At 40.5% G+C, this 22,877-nt stretch overlaps 1 protein-coding gene across 4 annotated transcripts in view; it reads left to right on the top strand.

Moving 5' to 3' along the window:
- LOC102776271 (protein NLRC3-like) overlaps positions 1-22,877 on the top strand; it is a 283,171-nt gene that overhangs the window by 61,712 nt on the left and 198,582 nt on the right. Inside the window, exons 6-7 of one of the 4 annotated variants that reach the window (XM_087837993.1) lie at positions 252-333; positions 1,289-1,367. In XM_087837993.1, the coding sequence (XP_087694119.1) occupies positions 252-333; positions 1,289-1,367 (161 nt within the window). Of the gene's footprint in view, positions 1-251; positions 334-1,288; positions 1,368-6,334; positions 6,846-8,033; positions 8,208-19,242; positions 19,823-22,877 lie in introns of those variants that run through there. The other 3 variants (XM_087837996.1, XM_087837992.1, XM_087837998.1) reach the window with 3 other exon arrangements.

Here is a 22,877-nt window from a genome sequence, read left to right as displayed (position 1 = left end):
AAGGTAGAAAGTGTGTGTGAGCTGATGTGAATTGAGCAGCATGGATCAGTGTGAGGACAGAGAGGAGGGAGTCCCTCCCTCTAAAAGCACTCTGTGTGGGGAACATGAGAGCCAGACCAAAGCTCAGAGGTGAGATGACCATCTCTAACTGTCCATGACTCTTCTCCATGTCACAGCTCAGCACTCACATCACTGCTCCATCATTATTCACAGGAAGAAACGAGGAACTAAACGTAAACATGAACCTGAAGCCAGCTATGTGTCCTTACAGAGTGACTGGTCTAAAGGTCGTCTCATTGATTTTAAAGTCCAGCCTGTGTCTGCTGCAGAGAGGTGAGCTGTTAGTAACATGAACTCTTTGATTAAACTGCTTGATGTTGTTGGATATAAACTGCAGTACAAACATGTTATTCCCTCAGTCCCATTTAAACTGTCTTTTAAAACAAGCCTTTGGTTTTTAACAACTGAAAACCCACTTCAGCAAACAGGAAGTGATCAGAGCGTCCACTTCCTGTCAGGCCCTGCAAACATTTCATATTGAAGAAAAGTAGTTGATATCTCACATTTTTACTCCACCACATTCAACCATTTTGACATTTTAGGCCACAGCATGAAACTCTTGTCACATGAGTCCTGTTATGTTATAGAGTCATGTGACCACCAGGGAGTGATTTGTATGGATGAAACACATTCAAATCAATCTGATTCATCAATGGAAACATTTATGGTGTAAAATGCACCAACACTGAAAACGCTGAAGATAAAAACACAACAAATGAAATATGAACAAATCGAGGCTTTGAATACACGTGTGTGTGTGTTTGAGACTGGAAAAAACATGGAGACTATAACACAACATTTCCACTGTATTCATAGAATGAATGTAAAACTGTCAGACATTCATTAAATATGCAAAATGTCTACAGAAACATCAGAGGGTCAGACGTGAAGCACTCAGTGATTTTGATCAAATGACTCATCAGTTATTGATCTGTACTACACTGATCTACCACGTTAGTAAAGCTGGTGTTCTGGTGGTGGAGGGAGACCTCGGATCATGTTCTGGTTTTGGAGCAGTGATCTGCTGATGGTTCAGTTTAATGAGCTTCTTCAAAATCATCCCTGACATCACCACTGAAAGGACGTCCATAAACTTAGTAAAAATGACCCATATTTTCACAATCTGAGAGATTAAAACTTGACAAACCTGATTCAGATGAAGTTATTTGAGCAGAAACTCCTGGATCTTTATCCTGTGTTGATCTAATCCTTCATGGTTCCTCCACAGAGTGGACCAGCAGAGCTCAGAGGTTCCCAGTGGTCAGTCTGCCCAGCAGCATCAAACACAGCTGGACTCCATATTTATGGTCTGTACATGTACAACAACTACTTTATTATTAATATTAATAATAATACATTTATTTATAGGTCCCTTTCAGAACACCAAGGACTCTGTGGACTAAATGACCAAAAGAAAACAAACTTTGAAATCAGAAGGTGCAAATGTGATCACAGGGAAACGTTTTAAACATCGAGGCTTTAAACAAAAACCAAAGTGAAACAGTTTGTAGTTGAGATCAGTGGGAATGAAGCTGAATAACTGTTTCTTCAATATCGTTGAGCTCTTAAAAAATAAAAACTAGCTGAAAGTCTGGCTTCTCTTATGAAAAGTACAGAGAAATTATGGGTCGCTCAACGCTTGTGCACAATATAGGAGTTTAAATAAATCTAAAGAGTAACTCAAAGTCCTACAGTCATACTGAGAAAATCATCTACAGCTAACTATCCAAGTGGATTTGTTTAAGACAGCTCCATCTGCTGGTGGCCCTCTGCAGGTGCATGAAAGGGGCGTGTTTATAGTGAAAGTAGTAGAGAAAGTAAACCCCACGGGAAGGAGGGAGGACTCTAAGCAGCTTCCAGCTCATATTCAGACATTTGACTTCTCACTGAAAGCAGCAGGTTTGAGTGTCTGTACCTTAATTAGAAGAGATAACATGGCCATAGTAATTAGAGTTGATTGAGCAATGCTGTCCTTGTAATGTAGTTTATTATTTTTATGGACAAGTCCAGTTTTTCTGTAGAGCCTCTCAAGTTGGTGACAGCAGCAGTCAAAGTTCACGTGTAAACCAGAGCAGCAAATCAGATCCAAATGTGTTGTTCACAGTGAGTGGGATCATCATTGGCTGCTATGTTAACATCCTGCAGCAGGATGTGTTTGAAGTGTTTGACTGAAGGAACAATGGGCTGGGAGGTCAGTTCAGGCATGATAAGACGTATGTCAACCAGATGTGCCCCAGGTCTGGCAATAACGCCACTGTTTATGCGATAGCATGCCATTTCTGGCCCGATTGTAGTTTTGTGTATGTGGCCCAGGCACATAGAAAACAGGTCTGGCTGGGATCCGGCATTAAGCTGGCACTTCTGACTGACTGGTGTCATGGCAGAGTGTATGTCAACCAGATGTGGGCCAGGTCTGGCTATGATGCCACTATTTATGTTCCTATTTTCCTATTTTAGTTGGAAGAACCAAATGCCATGTTGCAGTACTATACTGCTATGATAGCTAATGTTTCAAATGCAGGTTTGACAGGTTTGTGAGTGTACAGTTTATCTAAAACCTAGTGAGGGTTTACTCATCTTTGCCAGTAGGTGGCTGTAGCTCAGGTGGTAGAGCAGGTCTCCTATTGATCGGAAGGTTAGTGGTTCGATCCCTGGCTCCTCCAGTCTGCATGTCGTGAGTGTGAATGTGTATGAATGTAGTTAGGAAGCACTCAGTTAAGAGAAAGTGTGTGGTTGGGTGAATGTGGCATGTTGTGTAGAGCACTTTGAGTAATATAAGAATCAGTCCATTCACTGTCCGAACAGAGTTTCGTCATGTTACTTTTGCACTATTATGCACATGTTGTTATTACATGGCTTAATTAAGGTACACATTAGGCTGACATCTGGGGCCAGAGCTGAAACTGTTCTGGGCCAGCACAGGACCACCAGTGTGTCTGCAACTGGCCCGTGGCGGCACACAACTTACCCATGGCCCACATACCACAAAGAAGGACGGCCCTTTGGTGGCCCAGACCAGGCTTGCCAGAGGTAATCCACACATGGGCCAGCAAAGGACCACCAGTGTGTCTGCAACTGGCCTTGTGCTGGCCCATGTGTGGGCCACAATTGGCAAACCAGATATGGGCCAACAAAGGGCCGTCATTCTTTGCAGTATGTGGGCCATGTCCAAGCACATTGTGTCGGCCAAATCCGGACCATACCAATTTTGCTCTGTGGGAGTGGATGATGAGAGTCAAATCTTAAATACTGATCTGTATGTGTAAACAGAGTGTACCTTTATGTAGAGATGGCACGATACCACTTTTTTATGTCCGATACCGATATCATAAATTTGGATATCTGCCGATACCGATATGAATCCGATATAGTGTGTTTTTAATCAATAAGACTGTTTTTTTAATATCTTTCTGCATTTTGTATAAGTTCATACTCAAGTTAAAAAACAACAACAACACTAAAGCTATTCTGTTATACCTGTATGTAAAAAATACACTGCACCCAAAATATTTCATAGTTCAGCAACACTGATCAATCTAATAAACTTAAACCTGCTCCATCCTCCCTATTCTGGTATTTGAAAGAGTACTTAGCAGAAATATTAAGCAACCTAACTAATAGGGTTCCAACTCCCAGCAACAACAACAACAAAAAAAATAGGGAACCACCCTCCACTTCATGATGCTTAATTGACGTAATCAACTTTAATTTGATGCAGTGTGAAAAAAAATAATGCACAGAAATAAATTATTTTTCAAGAATAATTAAATAGATTCAACATCTTTCTTCAACAGAACTGCAGACTGCACAGATGGTTCCCAAAGGAAAAAGTACTATAGCTTACTAGGGTATATTAGACTTAACAGTTACTATATACAGTAATGGACTTCTATACATTTTACATCAGATTAAAACTTTGGGTGTAAGATTCAGATAATTATTTATTAAAAGCTCGACATTTTAAATGAGAATAAGAAAGAAAAGTATGTCTTTGTGCCCCCTTTTCCCTGTTCATGCCCTATCGGCCCCCCTGGCTAAACTTTGCTAGATCCGCCCCTGCACAGTTACGTCAGCTAAGTAGAAAAAGATCCTGGTGTAGAAATAATATTAAATAAATTCTAACAACAGCTTATCAAGCTTAAACGTGCTGCTGTTGTTCAGCCGCTGGTTTCCTCTTTCTGGTGCAAATTGGGCCAAAAACAAAAAAGAGAGACGGAGTCGCGACAGAAAAGCCGATCAGCTGATCATTGATCAGTTTCATGATTGAAGTAGCAGCAGGAGGGAGAGAGAAGAGGCAGTCACTTCATATATCGGTTGTTAAGCTTAAGGTGGGAATGCTTTACAAACATTCAGAGATGAACTTACACACTTGTTTTACTTCTCTCTGGGAAAATTCCTCGGAGATGAAATGCCGGTTTGGTAGCGAGGCTACAAATACACACAGCCACTCTATCACGTGAGCACACTGCTCCTACGTGCTACGGTTATGAGCCGAGTTAACGCATGTCGCAAGTTTTGTGAGGTGCTTTTTTGATATTTAATGGATCGGATTACATTTTTTATTCCTCTCCGATATCCGATCCAGTAATTTAGGTCAGTATCGGACCGATACCGATATGTAATATGTTAATATTTACCTTTAAGACCAGTTGTCTGTATGAGTCACCTGTAACATCTCCAAGTTTCTGGCTTCGATTCTCAACCTGTTGGTAGTTCAGCTCTGAACACCAGTGAAATGTTTCTCCCACTTAAATCACTGCATTCATATGAACAGAATCCATGCTTTGGGATCATGGAGTTGTGGAGAATGTCTCAGTTAATAAGATAAAGTCAAAGTTATAATTGGTAAAGAGTTCGTGGATGATATGCCCCTTGATCGTTCGGAAGTGGGTGTTGTGGAGACTGAAGTTCAGAGTGGTGGGTCATTCATAAAGTATTCTGTTCCAGCTGCTGGAGGACAACATCATCACTTTTGTGAAGAACGAGCTGAAGAAGATCCAGAAGGCTCTGAATCCAAATAAGCCCCAGTGCTTGGAGTTTCAGAGGGAGGATGATGAGCAGAGGAGCAGAAGAGAGGCATTTGTGAAGATCACAGTGGACTTCCTGAGGAGAATGAAGCAGGAGGAGCTGGCTGACCGTCTGCAGAGCAGTAAGAGGATTTATCTAAAGATTTAAGCTGCTGGATAAATGAGACACTTGTGACACCAGTGTGTTCGGTCATTTCTCAGTGGGTCAGAAATTGTGATCAGCATTTTGTAAAATATGATTGTTAAAGTTGTATTTTTATTATTATTATTCAGAACTTCCAGCTGCTGTTTGTCATCGTAAACTTAAATCCACCCTGAAGAAGAAGTTCCAGTGTGTGTTTGAGGGCATCGCTAAAGCAGGAAACCCAACCCTTCTGAATCAGATCTACACAGAGCTCTACATCACAGAGGGAGGGACTGCAGAGGTCAATGATGAACATGAGGTCAGACAGATTGAAACAGCATCCAGGAAACCAGACAGACCAGAAACAACAATCAGACAAGAAGACATCTTTAAAGCCTCACCTGGAAGAGATGAACCAATCAGAACAGTGCTGACAAAGGGAGTGGCTGGCATTGGGAAAACAGTCTTAACACAGAAATACAGCCTGGACTGGGCTGAAGACAAAGCCAACCAGGACATCCAGTTCATATTTCCATTCACTTTCAGAGAGCTGAATGTGCTGAAAGAGGAAAAGTTCAGCTTGGTGGGACTTGTTCATCACTTCTTTACTGAAACCAAAGAAGCAGGAATCTGCAGCTTTGAAGACTTCCAGGTTGTGTTCATCTTTGATGGTCTGGATGAGTGTCGACTTCCTCTGGACTTCCACAAAACTACAATCCTAACTGACCCTAGAAAGTCCACCTCAGTGGATGTGCTGCTGACAAACCTCATCAGGGGGAAACTGCTTCCCTCTGCTCGCCTCTGGATAACCACACGACCTGCAGCAGCCAATCAGATCCCTCCTGTCTGTGTTGGCAGGGTGACAGAGGTCAGAGGGTTCACTGACCCACAGAAGGAGGAGTACTTCAGGAAGAGATTCAGAGATGATGAGCAGGCCAGCAGGATCATCTCCCACATCAAGACATCACGAAGCCTCCACATCATGTGCCACATCCCAGTCTTCTGCTGGATCACTGCTACAGTTCTGGAGGATGTGCTGGAAACCAGAGAGGGAGGAGAGCTGCCCAAGACCCTGACTGAGATGTACATCCACTTCCTGGTGGTTCAGGCCAAAGTGAAGAAGGTCAAGTATGATGGAGGAGCTGAGACAGATCCACACTGGAGTCCAGAGAGCAGGAAGATGATGGAGTCTCTGGGAAAACTGGCTTTTGATCAGCTGCAGAAAGGAAACCTGATCTTCTATGAATCAGACCTGACAGAGTGTGGCATCGATATCGGAGCAGCCTCAGTGTACTCAGGAGTGTTCACACAGATCTTTAAAGAGGAGAGCGGACTGTATCAGGACAAGGTGTTCTGCTTCATCCATCTGAGTGTTCAGGAGTTTCTGGCTGCTCTTCATGTCCATCTGACCTTCATCAACTCTGGACTCAATCTGCTGGAAGAACAAAAAACAACCTCCATGTGGTCTAAATTGTTTGGAAAAAAAGAATTACAGAAAGAAGTTCAATCTGCAGAGAAACACTTCTACCAGAGTGCTGTGAACAAGGCCTTACAGAGTCCAAATGGACACCTGGACTTGTTCCTCCGCTTCCTCCTGGGTCTTTCACTGCAGACCAATCAGACTCTCCTACGAGGTCTGCTGACACAGACAGGAAGTAGCTCACAGACCAATCAGGAAACAGTCCACTACATCAAGAAGAAGCTCAGTGAGGATCTGTCTGCAGAGAAAAGCATCAATCTGTTCCACTGTCTGAATGAACTGAATGATCGTTCTCTAGTGGAGGACATCCAACAGTCCCTGAGTTCAGGACGTCTCTCCACAGATAAACTGTCTCCTGCTCAGTGGTCAGCTCTGGTCTTCATCTTACTGTCATCAGAAAAAGATCTGGATGTGTTTGACCTGAAGAAATACTCTGCTTCAGAGGAGGCTCTTCTGAGGCTGCTGCCAGTGGTCAAAGCCTCCAACAAAGCTCTGTAAGTAAACATGTGATCAGGTTTTTATTTATAACATAAACAGTGTAATGTGTGATGGACCCTTAAAAACTTAAACATATTTATTTGAATGATCATCAGCACTAAATACAGTATATTATAGTTAATGTTTGATAGCAGCAGTAAATGTCAGAGTGTCTTAAACATATCTGGGTGTCAGCTTTTATCAAAGTCATATTCAGAATCATCCTGTAAGTAAAATTTATTTATACAGCAGCTTTCACAGGTCAAAAATCACAAAGTGCTTTACAATAGAAACAGGCAATAAAAACACAGAAGATAAAAACATTAAACAGCAAACACTGAACATCATACAGCCTAAAACTAGTTAAAGGCCACTCTGAATACTAGAGTCCGAATAAATGAGTTAGTGGGACCAGTAACAGCCTTTAACTGGAAGATCTCAGATGTGAGAAGAGCTGTAGGATTGTAGAAAGTCAGAAATATAGACTGGGACTTAAAGTAAGGACTAAAACTTTAAATAAAGCCTAAAATGAAGAATTATGACAGAATTAACCAATAAGAATCCATTAAATGGGAAAAAAGTCAGTTAAACTTCTGTAATAGTTTCATGATAATTTAATGAGCAGAGAGTTATTGATCAATATGTCAGCTACTTTGGTGCTAATGCACTGCCCGGCACATGGAGCCCAATTGGCATTTGCAATAGAATACCAGAATTGATTGACCATTGTCAGTTAACAAATGTCAGTGTCATCCATTTGTTGACTCTCAGTAAAAAAACAGGATCTAAATCTAAAAACTCTTTAGTGCACCCTCATTGCAACTTAACAACAGTGTTTGTTTAATGTTTATCTGTCATTTTTCAGACTGAGTCACTGTAAGCTCTCAGAGAGAGGCTATGAAGCGCTGTCCTCAGCTCTCAGCTCCCAGTCCTCTAGTCTGAGACAGCTGGACCTGAGTAACTCTGACCTGCAGGATTCAGGAGTGAAGTTTCTGTCTGAAGGACTGAAGAGTCCACACTGTAAAATGGAAACTCTCAGGTCAGGATTTAAAATTTTCCATTGATGATCACGTTAAACCTGATTTCTATTACTGCATAAACAGTAAATCTATTTTTAAAAAAGTCTTAATGTAGAAATTAGTGTCTGGGGTTTTTAGTGATATTTGTTCACTTTCTGTTTTTCATTTGCAATGAAATGTCCCATCTGCTCCTCTGAGTCCAAAATCTTTATTTTAGCAGTGCTTCATCCACCAAACCTTCTAGTTCAATTCCTGTATTCTGAAGGTTTTTACAGAGCTGTTTGTTCAGATATCAGAATTTGATTTTCAGAAACATTTAGTAATAAAAATATGATCAATTGATTATTTCTGACTGAAAAGATGAAATATATATTTGGTCATAGTGATATGACTCATTGCCTCACTTAAACATAAAATGTAAACAAAAATTCAAAACAATAGATTAATTCAAAACAGAATTTGACTGTTGAGCTTAAAGTGAGCTTGAATGTTATTCACTTCCTGTTTTATTTTGGTAGTTATCGTCTCTGGTTTTTACTTTTACTTCCTCCCCCGACATTGTCTACATTAGTTTCAGCTGTAGAAGGTTTTATTAACTGTTTGATTTGTCACTTTTTTTAACTATAATTGTTGACTTATAAACTATTGCTAAAATGTATTTTCATTAAAATACCAAATAATTTTTTACTTTATCATCTAATTAGATTATAATTCTGTAAATAAGAGTGATAGTGTGGCCTGTGTGGGTTGTCTTCAGGTTCTCTGCTTCCTCCCACAGTCCAAAAACATGCATGCAAGGTTAACTGGAGATGTGTGATTGTGAGCATAAATGTTTGTCTGTCTCTGTCTAGCTCTGTTTCTACCTGGCTAGATCACCGTGGTTACTGATGTGAACCAATAACCTGGTCTGGATCAGGTTATGTTCAGAGTTTTTGTTTAAAATCAGCTGAAGTGCCTCATTTTCACTGATTCTTTCATTTACAGAAAGCTTTAAGTGAGATATAGATTCAGTCATATGTTACTAATATTACTTTTAACCTGAGTAGCAAAAGTCCGTGGTGATCTTAAAATGATGTGCCGGGAGTTGTGCCGTTCTCTGCGGCTTCAGTGACCCTCGAGCTCTCGACTAGCTATCGAGTTGGTGGGTAACAGACGTCTCCGAAAACGTCGAAGCACTTTTGCAAATATGCGATATCTTGATAAACCGAGCAGATATTTGAAGTTTCCACACCCACATTCTCACCTGAAAATATGTTAAAAGTTTATTTTGTGACCCAGGAAGATTAAGAGTAATTTTAAAACTTAGTAGCAGTCGCCATTACCGGAAACTGGAGTTTGGCTGGGCCGCACTATGAATTCTGGGATATGGTGGGCCACAAAGGACACACCCGACACATCCTTCAAATTCGGGGAAAAGGAGGACGCATTTGTCGGCTGCATTCGGAGGAATTTGGACAGCCTTCGGTGCATCGCTGTGACGTTATTGGTCTACAAATGTGTCCTAAGGAGGATGCAGCAAATGAATTTGGACACAACGAGCCTGCGTGCTGGTAGCACCTTAGCCACAGCTCGGGTGTAGAGGAGAAGCTGAAAAAGAAGGTTTTCTAGTTTGTAAGGAGGAAAAAACTGAGAGGACTAAGTTAAAGAGAGGCTGGAGAGTAACACAGAGCAGCAATGAATGCTGCTCTGTGTTACATGATGATGCTGCCATCCACCCACTGCTCCCAGTGTTGCCAACTCCTCAGTAAGGAAAATTGCTATTGGCTGTCCTAAAAGTCGCTGGAAGTAGCTAAATGATGTATCGCCTAATTTGGATAAATGGTCATGCTAATGTAATTGTAACGTACGTTGTAGGAGAGAAAAATAACATCGTGGAAGACACATAACGTGAGTAAAAAACGTCCTGGAATGCATTTAAATAAATAAATCATAGTTCTGTCTGTAACTATTACAACACTCTCACCACATTTGTTAACAATTCTCTCAACAAATGTGTTTTTCCTCGTTCTTTGTTATCCAGCTGAGACTTTGGGTATAAATGTGTCATAAACAGGAGAAAGCAGTGCAGGTTCAATGTAATCAAACCTCAGACTGAGTTCAAAATCATCACCTGTCCCAGATACCACATCAGCACCAGAACCATGATGTGTTTACTCACATTTAAAAAGGTGGAGGTCAGTGTGAATGGACTGTTGTCATTGGTCTGAATGTGCCTCTATAAACATGTGCTCTTCATTATTGATGTTTTCCTAATGAACAGAAAATGAGACTTAACAAAATCCTTCTGACTGTTGTTGGAGCAGGTTGGGTTCTGGGTTTGAGTCCCCCACTGCACCACAGGGGCTTCTAGCTTTGTTTCACAGTGTGTAGAACAACAAATAAAACCAAATCACAAAAAACACATCAAACTTTGAGGGTTTAACCAAGGATGAGGAAGTAGACTCGGCCCCAAACATCTGGATATATGAATGGTTACCACAGCAACCACAGCAGTGTGCGCTCAGTATATTTAGTTGTATAAAGGTGTTTGTGGTGTGTTGCAGCTGAAACAGCCTCATGTATGTTCACACAGGGAGAAAATAGTGTGAGAACACTGTTCACAGCAGTCACAGCTCGCTGCCTTCAACAGTCTCTTCCTTCCTTGTTTGGATGTCACTGATATCATCTTCTGCTCTCACACTGACCAGCTGTTGAAGCTGACATGCTAACATGGAAGCAGCAGGTATGCCACCTGTGGCATTTTGTCAATCCCAACCAATCAGAGCGCTCCTTATGTCACGTCACATGACTCGTGTGTTTTCCTCTTTGATTAGCACCCAAAGAACTAAAGAAAGGCTAAAAGGACGTTCAGCCAATCAAATCCCTCCTAGGAACAGGAAGTCTAGAGAGGAAATGGAGCAGAGAAGGAGAATCACCAGTTTAAATGTCTGAGTTTTAAACTGGTGACCCTCTAAAGAGGCTTTTATTGACTGTTTTCTTTACAGCTTTTTTCACCATTTAAACTGTTTAATATCAGATTTAGAAATAACTTTTGGACAGTTTTTCTACATTTGCACTAAAATGTGACATAACTAATGACTCAGCCTGGCTATGTTGGACTGGGTGTGGAAGCAGCTCCCAGTTTGAGTTTAGGAGACAGACACCCTCTCTACGTTGAAGATCAGCTGCAAACTTTCCTTTTTGATAAAGCTTATAGTTTGAGCTGGATCAGGTGAACCATCCCTTAGTTATGCTGCTATAGGCTCAGGCTGTTGGTGGACTTCCCATGATGCTCTGCTTTCTTCTCCACTCCCCTCTTTTCACTCCTGATGCTTTTATATGTCACTACTGCATGTCTTTTGTCTTCTCTCTCCTTAGTTTGTGTTTTGTTCTTGTCTGTCTGAGCTCATCTCTTCTCTTTCCCCTCACCCTGCAACCAGTCATGGTAGATGCTCCTCCTGGAGCCTGTTTTGACTGGGAGGATCTTTGTGTCAAAGGGAGTTCTTCTTCCCACCATCACCAAGTGCTGCTCACAGTGGATTGTGTCGCGAAATCGATCAATGTAGAGCAGTGAGACAAACCACGGAGGCCCCAGAGAAGTGCAATCAAACGATGAGTTTATTAACACACTGGAGAAAACATCAGCCTATGTCTTCTGACAAAAATACATATTGTGGACACTTACAAAGCAGTGGGGTATACGCCCCATCATGGCGTCAATAAAAATAGTCAGATTAAAATAGGTTCCAGACATTAGTCACAGTTAATGGTACATCTTGTACATCTTTAATGGCTATAAACAGACATAGAACTTCTCTTTTCTATAACACCTTCCATACAAGGTAATAAACTTCAAGCCCTGAGGGTCTCTGGGGCTAATTATTGACTCTGGTCATCTGTTGCCAAGTAGAGTAAAATATAGTGAGACACCAAATGAGTTAACCTCAGGCCTGACACATTCCTAGATTATATGTGTTATATGTATTGTAAGCATGCATGTAATCATCCTGTTCTAGTTTCCCTCAGCATGTATCACCTGGACAGTCACGCCAGTGAAGCTTAAGACCCTTAATGAACTGAACATCAACTCGAAATAAGCACAAATATGCAATGTGTATGAAATACTTCTGACCGTACTTGTAATAAAAGTTAACATAATGGAAGGATCCTCAAATGGACATCTTCAATAGACAACTTTAATGCTATATCAATACTGTGAGAAATATTATTAGATGGAATAATGCTGTAAAGAATGTTATTAATGCAGTTATAATGATGCAGATTATATGGCAGCAATAAAAGAATTTCTGTATCTCCACAATTGTCTGATGGTTGGGGCTTTCTCTCTAATATTGGAGGCTGTTACCTTACACTGTTAAACAGCTTCAGATGACTGTTGTTGTTTGTTGGGAATTGTCACTTTTAAATAAAGTTACATTGAATGGATGTAAATGGATAGATGTTATTGTGACAAAGAGAAAACGATTGTTGACAGATAGATTGTTGTTTTGTGTGTCTGCAGTCTGTCAGGCTGTCTGATCAAAGAGGAAGGCTGTACTTCTCTGGCCTCAGCTCTGAGCTCCAACCCCTCCCATCTGAGAGAGCTGGACCTGAGCTACAATCATCCAGGTGGCTCAGGACTGAAGCTGCTGTGGGCTGGACTGAAGGATCCAGGCTGGAGACTGGACACTCTCAGGTATGGAGAGAATGTCTGATAGAGAAGGAAAAGCTGGAAACATTTCCTGTGTCCTTCACTCACTTCCTGTTTGTTTCCTGCAGATGACACATGAACAATCACACATGCAGGAATATTTTCAGGGACAGACACACTAGTCTAGCTGGATAGTACATGGATATTTATGTAGGGGTCTCCAAGGAGTCTGTTTGCAGGAACATTAATTATAACTGATAAGTCATGTTGAGAGTTTCATTAAAAGTAGACCTACAGTTAGGTCCATAAATATTTGGACAGAGACAACATTTTGCAACTTTAGACTTTATTAGGTCACAGGTGTATTATACCTGAGATAGTGGGCACTGTGTACCTAATAAAGTGTCAGCCATGTGTATGTTTCCCATGCTGTATGTCCACAGTCTCAGTGACACTGACAGAAAGATGAAACAAGGCTGTGAATCATTTCAGTCTGTGTGTGTGACAGAGGCAGATAGGAGCAGCTAACATTTGGAAATGGAAGCTTAAATAATGACAAACTCTACATTCACGGCTGAATTCACAATAATTTGTTCTCAAGTGCACATTTAGCAGCTAATGCTAATACTGTTTTCCCTTGCTTTCTACAACTTGAGCAGCTATTGCTAAGTAGGCCACTTTGCTCTGCTAAGGATTTGTGTGACCATGATGGAAACTCTGATAAGCTAATGCTGCTAAGCTAATGCTGTTTATGGGCCCTGTTAGAATCAATATTTCATTCTCATTCTGTTGTTTGAGAACAATATTAACGTCTCACATCATTATTACACAAGAGAAAAGGGTATTAGCGTTAGCTACTAATGCTTATTCACCTCAAATTAGCTTTAGCTGCTAATGGGAGCCTAGTAAGCATAAACCCTTCACATCATTATAATGCAAGGAAAAAGAGTCACTCATGGCAGCCTATTAAGCATTAACGTCACATCATTATAACATAAGAGAAAAGGGTATTGGCATTAGCTACTAGTGCTTATTCACCTCAAATTACCTTTAGCTGCTAATGGCAGCCTACTTAGCATTAACTCCTCACTAATATAATGCTAATTTACATCAAATTAGGATTAGCTGCTCATATTGTTATAAGGAAAGAGAAAACGTTATTAGCATTAGCTGCTAATAATTATTCACCCCTAATTAGAATAAGCCGCTAAAAGCAGCCTACTTAGCATTAACTCCTCACTTCGTTGTTACCCAACGGAAAAGAGTATTAGTATTAGCTACTATCATTTTTAATAAGTAAGAGAAAACAGTGTTAGCATTATTGGATAATGCTAACTCACATTAAATTAGCATTAGCTATTTACAACAGCGTACTTAGAATTAGCCGCTCACATTGGTCATGTCCAAATTCATGGGCTGCATCCTCCTGAGGACCCGGCCTTTGCGGTCTACCTGGGCCAGATCCTCAGAAGGTCGGGTAGGACAGAAGTAAAAGGCTGGGGGAATTGGACGGTCTAGCCTCCTGATTAGCGTCATCGCTGTCTCGGTGGAGTTTAATAAACTCGGCCGTCTGCTCCTTGCTATCTAAAATATAACAGGACACTGGCGTATATTCTCGACCGTCTCATACTACTGTTTAATTAGTTTTCTGTGTGACGTTTAGTCAGCTGTGTAAAAACCAAGGAGGAACCCACCCGGGGCATTAATAACGTTTTGTTTTATCTAATCTAATCGAATAAGTTTAATCTCAGCCAAACTGATTTACTCACGAACAAACAAAACACTGAAAAAAGCCCAACAATAACATTTTTAGGTTGTCTAAGTGACTTATATATTACGTTTAACCTGAGTAGCAAAAGTCCGCGGTGATCTGAAAATGATGTGCTGGGAGTTGTGCCGTTCTCTTGCGGCTTCACTGACCCTCGAGCTCTCGGCTAGCTATCGAGCTGTTGGGTAACAGACGTCTCCGAAAACGTCAAAGCACTTTTGCAAATATGCAATATCTTGATAAACAGAGCAGATAGTTGATGTTTACACAGCTACTTTCTTGCCTGAAAATATGTTAAAAGTTTATTTTGTGACCCAGAAGGATTAGTATGAGTAATTTTAAAACTTAGTAGCTGCCGCCATTGTTGGAAACTGGAGTTTGGCTGGGCCCCACTATGAATTCTGGGATATGGTGGGCCACGAAGGACACACCCGACCCATCCTTCAAATTCGGGGAAAAGGAGTACACATTTTTCGGCTGCATTCGGAGGAGTCTACGACTTTGGACAGCCTTCGGTGCGTCGCTGTGACATAATCGGTCTACAAATGCGGCCTCAGGAGGATGCAGCCAATGAATTTGGACACAACCATTGTTAAAAAGTAAGGGAAAACAGTATTAGCAGTGTGCATAATGCTAATTCACGTCAACGTAGTATCAGTTAAGCATTAGCTGCTAATAATTATTCACCCCTAATTAGAGTTAGCCCCTAATGGCAGCCTACTTAGCATTAACTCCTGACGTCGTTGTAATGCAGGCGAAAAGAGTTACCATTACCGGATAATGCTAATTCACATCAAATTAGCATAAGTTAATAAGGGTAGACTTCGTATCATTAGCTGCTGTCATTCTTACAAAGCAAACAGTATGAGCAGTACTAGCTGCTCACATTGTTAAAGGGGAAGAGAAAACGATATTAGCATTAGCTGGTAATAATTATTAACCCTTAATTAGAATTAGCCACTAATGGCGTATTTGTAAAAAGTAAGAAAAAACATTGTTAGCATAAGCGGATAATGCTAATTCACCTCAAATTAGTATTAGCTAATAACGGCAACCTACTTAGTTTTAGCTGGTCACATTTTTATAAACCAAGAAAATATGGTATTACCATTTGCTGCCAATTCCTATTCACCTAAAATTAGCATTAGCCACTAATGGCAGTCTACTTAGCATTAACTCCTCACTAATGTAATGCTAATTCACATCAAATTAGCTTTAGCTTTAGCATTAGCTTTTAGCATCAGCCTACCTAGCACTAGCTGCTCACATTGTTAAAAGGGAAGAGAAAACGATATTAGCATTAGCTGGTAATAATTATTCACCCCTAATTAGAATTAGCTGCTAATGGCAGCATACCTAGCATTAACTCCTCACATCGTTATAATGCAAATGATGCTAACTTGCATTAAATTAGACTGCTGTTATTAGCTAATGCTATTTAGCAGTAGCTGCTCACATTGTTATAAAGCAAAGGAAAACGATATGAGCATTATGTTCTAATGCGTATTTGCCTTAAATTAGACGTAGGTGCTAATGGCGGCCTACTTAGCATTAGCAGCTCAGATGTTGTAATGCTAGGGAAAAGAGTGTTAGCATTAGCCGTTCACATTGTTGTAAAGTTAAGGGAAATAGTGTTAGCATTAGCTACTCACAAAAGTAAGTGTTAGCATTAGTGCATAATGCTAATTCACATCAAATTAGCATTAGTTAATAACGGAAGCCTATTTAGCATTAGCAGATAATGTTGACCCTGGCCCAGTGGAAAAGTTAAGAACTAAAGATTTAGGAGTGTTTCTCGATAGCTCTTTCTCATTTGAGAAACAAATGAATTCTGTTATTAAAACCATCTGTAAGGTTTATATTGTTGATTGTCATTTATGCTTAGAAATATTTACTCATATATGCTTAGAGTTTTATAATCGATTGCATGATGATAGAGGTTTGATCCTTAGTAGTCTGTAAAGACTCTGTGTGCCTTCCAGAGTGCTCTGGCATGCACACACCACTTGGGGCCATGAGAGAGGTCGTACCCTCTCTTACTGATTTATGGTGTAGGACAGCGGTCACAAACTCAATTTAGCTGGGGGCCACTGCAGGCAGAGTCTGGATGAGGCTGGGCCACGTTAGGTTTTCCACAAGAAAGGCATGGTTGAAAAATTCCAATCTTCTCAAATCTCTTTAGTTTTATTTTTTAACACAAAATATGAAAAATAAATAAACAGATTAACAATTAATAAGAAAATAAATCAATCTGTAATACATAAATAAAATAATGAGATATTTTTAGTCAGTGAATTTATGTGTTTTTTCAGTCTTCTATATCTGCTGTATTTAGATTGAAATGTCTGTATTAACAGTTCTATAACCTTCTTCTGAACATGAATGGAACACTGTAGAAAATGAACTGTTCTTCTGAACATGGCTTCTCTTGCCTACTCCTTGCTGCTAGAGACCTGGCAGCGTTTCCTCTCGCATAGCCGAGCCAGATTTGGCCTGAGGGAGGAAGCAGTTGCGACCCTCAGTATGTCTTGAAGATGATCATCCGTAAGTCTGGACCTGTACTTGGACTTATTGAAGTTCAAAGTGGAGAAGAGCTTTTCGCACAAGTATGTGCTACCAAAAAAGGCACATGGTCCGCTTGAACATTAGGACATTGAACATAGGCAGCACTGCCTTGTAACGTCTTGTTCAGTACATTAAGCTCATGTGTTATATCAACAAGAAAAGCTAAGTCCATGAGCCATTTGGGATCAGTTAGCACAGGAGCACTAACTCCATCCTTCTCCATGAAGGCTTCACTTCTGCTCTCAACTCAAAAAGTCTCTTTAATACATTTCCCCTGCTGAGCCAACGTACCTCAGTGAAGTCGAGCACATCCCCATATTCTGACTCCATTTCCTCTAAAAAAGCACAGAACCTTCGGTGCTTTAAGCCCCTGGATCTGATTTGGTTGATGCATTTCACAACAATAGACATCACATTGTCAAACTTCAGGCATTTGCTGCAAAGGACCTGCTGATGGATAATGCAGTGCAGAGCAATGGCCTCCTCCACGCCTTCCTCTTCCAGTTTTTTTTGAACAAGTGCCACCAGTCCATTTTTCCTCCCTGTCATTGATGGCGCTCCATCTGTTGTTATTCCAACAAACCTCTTCCATGGCAAACCAACATTCTCAATGGCATCACACAGCTTGTAAATATCTGCTGAGCGGTGGTCTGGCCATGCATTGGAATTACTGTGAGCAGCTCCTCCATCACTTCAAAACTGTCATCAACACCACGGACATACATTGGGAGCTGGGCAGTGTCGGTGATGTCTGTGGTCTCATCAAGAGCGACTGAGTATACACTGAAACATTTGGCTTTCTCACACAGTTGGTCATAAATGTCACTTGACAGGTCAGAAATGCGATCTGCTGCGGTGTTGGCAGAAAGGCTGATGTTGCTAAACTGACCTTTCTTTCCCGGACAGACTATATTTGCAGCCTGCAATATGCACTTTTAGACAAATTCACCTTCTGTGAATGGCTTCCCTGCTTTAGCAATCATCTCACTAACCACGTGGCTTCGACTGCTGCATTATTCTCTTTGGTTGCTTTCTTGAAGAAATCTTGCTGCCTCAGTAGATCTGTTTTAAGACTGGCAACCCGGAACACACACACACACACACACACACACACACACACACACACACACACACACACACATACCTACACTATGCACAGACTGGTACACTTTGTTCATACCTGTGTAAGACGTCATATGTTAATGAACTTATGCATATTCATGTAACCTCAATAAAGAGCAGTGTTACGAGGGAGCAGACGAGAGCGACTGAGGTCAAGTGAAGGAACGGCGCTGTCACAGTTCTCTCCCTCATGAATTGTCTGGTTCCAGCGGTGGGTCTGTGCTAGATGACCCATCACCAGCTTTTTCCAGCTTCTTCCACTGGTTACCAGTACGTGGTAGAATCCACTTCCAGATCTTGTTGTCTTTAAATCTCTGAATGGATTGGCTCCATCTTATCTCTCTTTAACAAAATAATCCAAGTCGAGCCCTCAGGTCTGCAGATAAGTAGCTTCTGACCAGAACTAGACGTAAAAACAGAGGTGAGCTTTATCGATCGCTGCAGCCAAACTCTGGAACAGTCGCCCTTCACATCAGGTCGTCACCAACACTCGACATTTTTAAAACCCGGTTGGAAACACATTTGTACTCTGTAGCTTTCAATTCTGACGAGTCTTTATAGTAATTACTGTGTATGTTTCCTATTTTCTCTCTACTCTGTGCAGCACTTTGGCTCAAGCTGTTTTTAAATGTGCTGATAAATAAATGTAGATTTCTTTGAATAAAACAGTGGAGCCGAGCTTTGAGCTCAGTGTGTAACAGTGTGTGTATGAGAGCCATGTAATGTCCATGTGTGCATGCTGACTGTGCTGCTCTGACCCCCCTCCTCCTTTCAGGGTGGAGCCTGCTGGAGTCCGATGGTTGACACCAGGTCTGAGGAAGTGTAAGTGTGTTTTTAATGGGATTCATGAAAACAAAGCAGCACACATTCAACCATCTTCATCATGTCAGGAGTCATCATCAAAGTGTCAATCAATGAACAGATGATGGATCAATAACTGCAGCTGGATTGTGTTTGTTCTCTCCATCAGATTCCTGTCAACTCACAATCGACACAAACACAGTGAACACAAAGCTCCAACTGTCTGACAACAACAGGAAGGTGACACGTGTGAGGAAGGTTCAGTCATATCCTGATCATCCAGACAGATTTGATGTTCCTCAGCTGCTGTGTAGAGATGGTCTGACTGGTCGCTGTTACTGGGAGGTCGAGTGGAGAGGAGACGTTTTTATATCAGTGAGTTACAGAAACATCAGACGGAAAGGAGGCAGTGACTGTTTGTTTGGATTCAATGATCAGTCCTGGAGTCTGAGCTGCTCTGATGATGCTCCTAAGTATGTCTGGCACAATAAGATAAAAACATCCATCTCCTCCTCCTCCTCCTCCTCCTCCCCCTCTGTCTCTAACAGAGCAGCAGTGTATGTGGACTGTCCTGCTGGCACTCTGTCCTTCTACAGAGTCTCCTCTGACACTCTGATCCACCTCCACACCTTCAACACCACATTCACTCAAACTCTTTATCCTGGGTTTAGAGTCTGGTCTCCTGGTGCCTCAGTGTCCCTGTGCTGAGTGGGGTGTAAAGAGTGTCTCCTGTTACAGAAACACTCTGACTGTTGAACAGATAGTTCAGTCTGTACATGTCTGTCTCTTTCACTGAATGAACAATGGACTGTGAGCTCAGTTCCTTCATCATTAGTATGGATTATATATGTATTATATTAGTATCATATATATCAGGTGCTGCTGCTGCTGGTTTCAGTCATTGTGCAAATGTGCTGTTTGTAAGGTTGTAAAGCTGCAGTCAGCTGAGACTGAAGAAGTCACCTGATCAGTGAGCAAACGTTTCTGAAAACGTCCAGATGAACAGAATCAACCTTTTGGGATCAGCCAGCGCTGCAGCATCATTGTTGTTCAGGTTCAGAGGTTTGCAGGAATGAACTGATGACCAGAAACAGCTGCAAAGTCCAATAAAATACCAGCTGGAGTTCAGCTGCATTTGAAGAAGTCAAAGAAAAGTAAGGATGGCAAAGGGCGATGTTTTCTTCCAAAGAGCTGAAAACATGGTCGACGCCTCATTAGAAGAATAATCTGGACATTTGTGAGGAACTCTAACCAAGAAAGCAACACAAGAAAGCAACGTCAAACAGATCCAACAGACAGTTTCCATGACTGGAAGTGTTGAGTGTAAAAATGCTACATTGCATTATTGCATGCAATATTGCACCACAGGAGGTGCTGTTGGCACCACTGATTGCTGATCAGCTGTTCTCTGATGATCTGATTGATACTGTGAATAACGGGACTCACTGAACTCTGTGACACAGTGAAGATTACAGAGTTTAACTTCAACATCTGACTGACGTCACACAGACAGAAGGATGAACCAGTGAGGCACAGAACACAGTTACTGGAGATACTGGATCAGCTCCATGTGAACCTCTGATGGAGAAGCTGCTGAGCCAGAGAAACATCAGGACATGACAGCAGCTGCACTTATCTAACAACATGTAGCAGAGCTGATCTATGTTGATTGTTGATATGTTTATTGATTAGCATTCAAATATCTCAGTGAAGACAGAACAAAGATTTACCACAAAGCAAGAAAGCATGAGACAAGGCTAATCAAAAGGTATTGGCTGAAGCATTTGCTTATTACGCCAACCCTTTTAACAAAAGATCTTTTAGCATGCAGCTCCTGTACACAGGGCTCGAAGCAAATAATAAAATTCAATTCAATTCAATTTCATTTATATAGCGCCAAATCACAACAAATGTCGCCTGAAGGCGCTTCATAGATACAGAGAGAAAAGCCCAACAATCATATGACCCCCTATGAGCAGCACTTTGGCGACAGTGGGAAGGAAAAACTCCCTTTTAACAGGAAGAAACCTCCGGCAGAACCCGGCTCAGGGAGGGGCGGGGCCATCTGCTGTGATTGGTTGGGGTGAGAGAAGGCAAACAAAGCAAAAACAAAACAAACAAACAAACAAACAAGAAAAAACACCACCACCTTAGTAAGTAACTACATCAAAGCAAAAAATCAAGAGGTTTTCTGTTTTTTGTTTTTGTTTTTTGTTTTTTTGCTCTTTTCATTCTTGATATATATATATTTTTCTAATACTCTATTTTTAAACATATTTTTAAACAAGGAAAATGAACTACACCTTTTTAAATCACTGTCATAACTATTCCACAGGTTAACTCCTCTAACAGAAACACATCTCTGCTTTATATTTGTCCTTATCTTGTTTTTTTTAAAGAAATCTGTTCCCCTTAAGTCATATTGACTCTCTCTGACTTTGAACAGCTTCTGAGTACTGGGGCAAAGCAAGTTATTTTGTGCTTTATACATTATCTGTGCCATTTTATATTCAACTAAATCATAAAATTTCAGGGTATTCAGATTAATAAACAAAATGTTAGTTGGTTCTATATAGTTTGATTGGTTTATAATTCTTATAGCTCTTTTTTGCAACTTGAAAATAGGAAGAGTGTTCGTTTTATATGCATTACCCCATATCTCCAGACAGTAAGTCATATATGGAAGCAACAGAGTACAATAGAGTGTGTATAATGATTTTTTGTTCAGGACATGCTTTGTTTTATAGCAATGGTTTTTGACATTTTTGTTTTCACATGGTTTATATGAGACTTCCAACTCAGCTTATCATCAATTATCACTCCAAGAAATTTATTTTCGTACACTCTTTCAATTTCAATTCCATTAACCCTGATTTTAGATACATTTTTCATTTGTCTAGTGCCAAAAATAATCAATTTTGTTTTCTTTATATTTAATGATAACTTATTTACATCAAACCAGTTTTTTAATATATTTAACTCCTTTTCCGCTGTAGTCAGAAGCTGTTCCAGGTTTTTACCTGAGCAATACAGAGTGGTATCATCAGCAAACAATACACATTTTAACAGTTTGGAAATGCTACATATGTCATTTATGTATAATATAAATAATTTAGGGCCCAGCACAGAGCCCTGAGGAACACCACAAGTTACCTTCAACTGCTTAGATTTTACATTATTGAATTCGACATATTGATATCTGTCATCCAGGTAACTTTTCATCCACTTGTATGCTAACCCTCTTATGCCATATCTCTCTAGTTTATTCATTAATATAGAATGATCAATCGTATCAAACGCCTTTTTTAAGTCTATAAAAACACCAACAGTATATTCTTTATTATCTATAGCATTAGATATCCCTTCTACAAGTTCCATCACTGCCATCGAAGTGGACCTTTTCACTCTAAAGCCATATTGGTTATCACTTAGGAGATTATGCTTCTCAATATATTTATCAAGTCTATTAACAAATAACTTTTCTAAAATTTTTGAGAACTGTGGGAGCAGTGATATTGGCCTGTAATTGGTAAACTGACTTCTCTCTCCGTTTTTATGGATTGGAATAACTTTTGCTATTTTCATTTGTGAGGGAAATACACCAGTTTGAAAGGACAGATTACAAATGTATGCGAAAGGTTGCACTATATATTCTATAATACTTTTAACTAATATCATGTCAATACCAAAACAGTCAGTGGACTTTTTATTTTTAAATGTCTTCACAATGTTAATTATTTCTCTGTGAGTTACAGCACCAATAAACATGGAGGACACATTCTGAGTAATATGTTTATTTAGGTC

Source organism: Neolamprologus brichardi, chromosome 3 (genome assembly GCF_056152115.1).
Source record: "Neolamprologus brichardi isolate AB-2024 chromosome 3, ASM5615211v1, whole genome shotgun sequence".
Classification (NCBI taxonomy): Eukaryota; Metazoa; Chordata; class Actinopteri; order Cichliformes; family Cichlidae; genus Neolamprologus; species Neolamprologus brichardi.
Note: the sequence above shows the minus strand (reverse complement) of the source record. Positions and strands in the feature narration are given on the sequence as shown.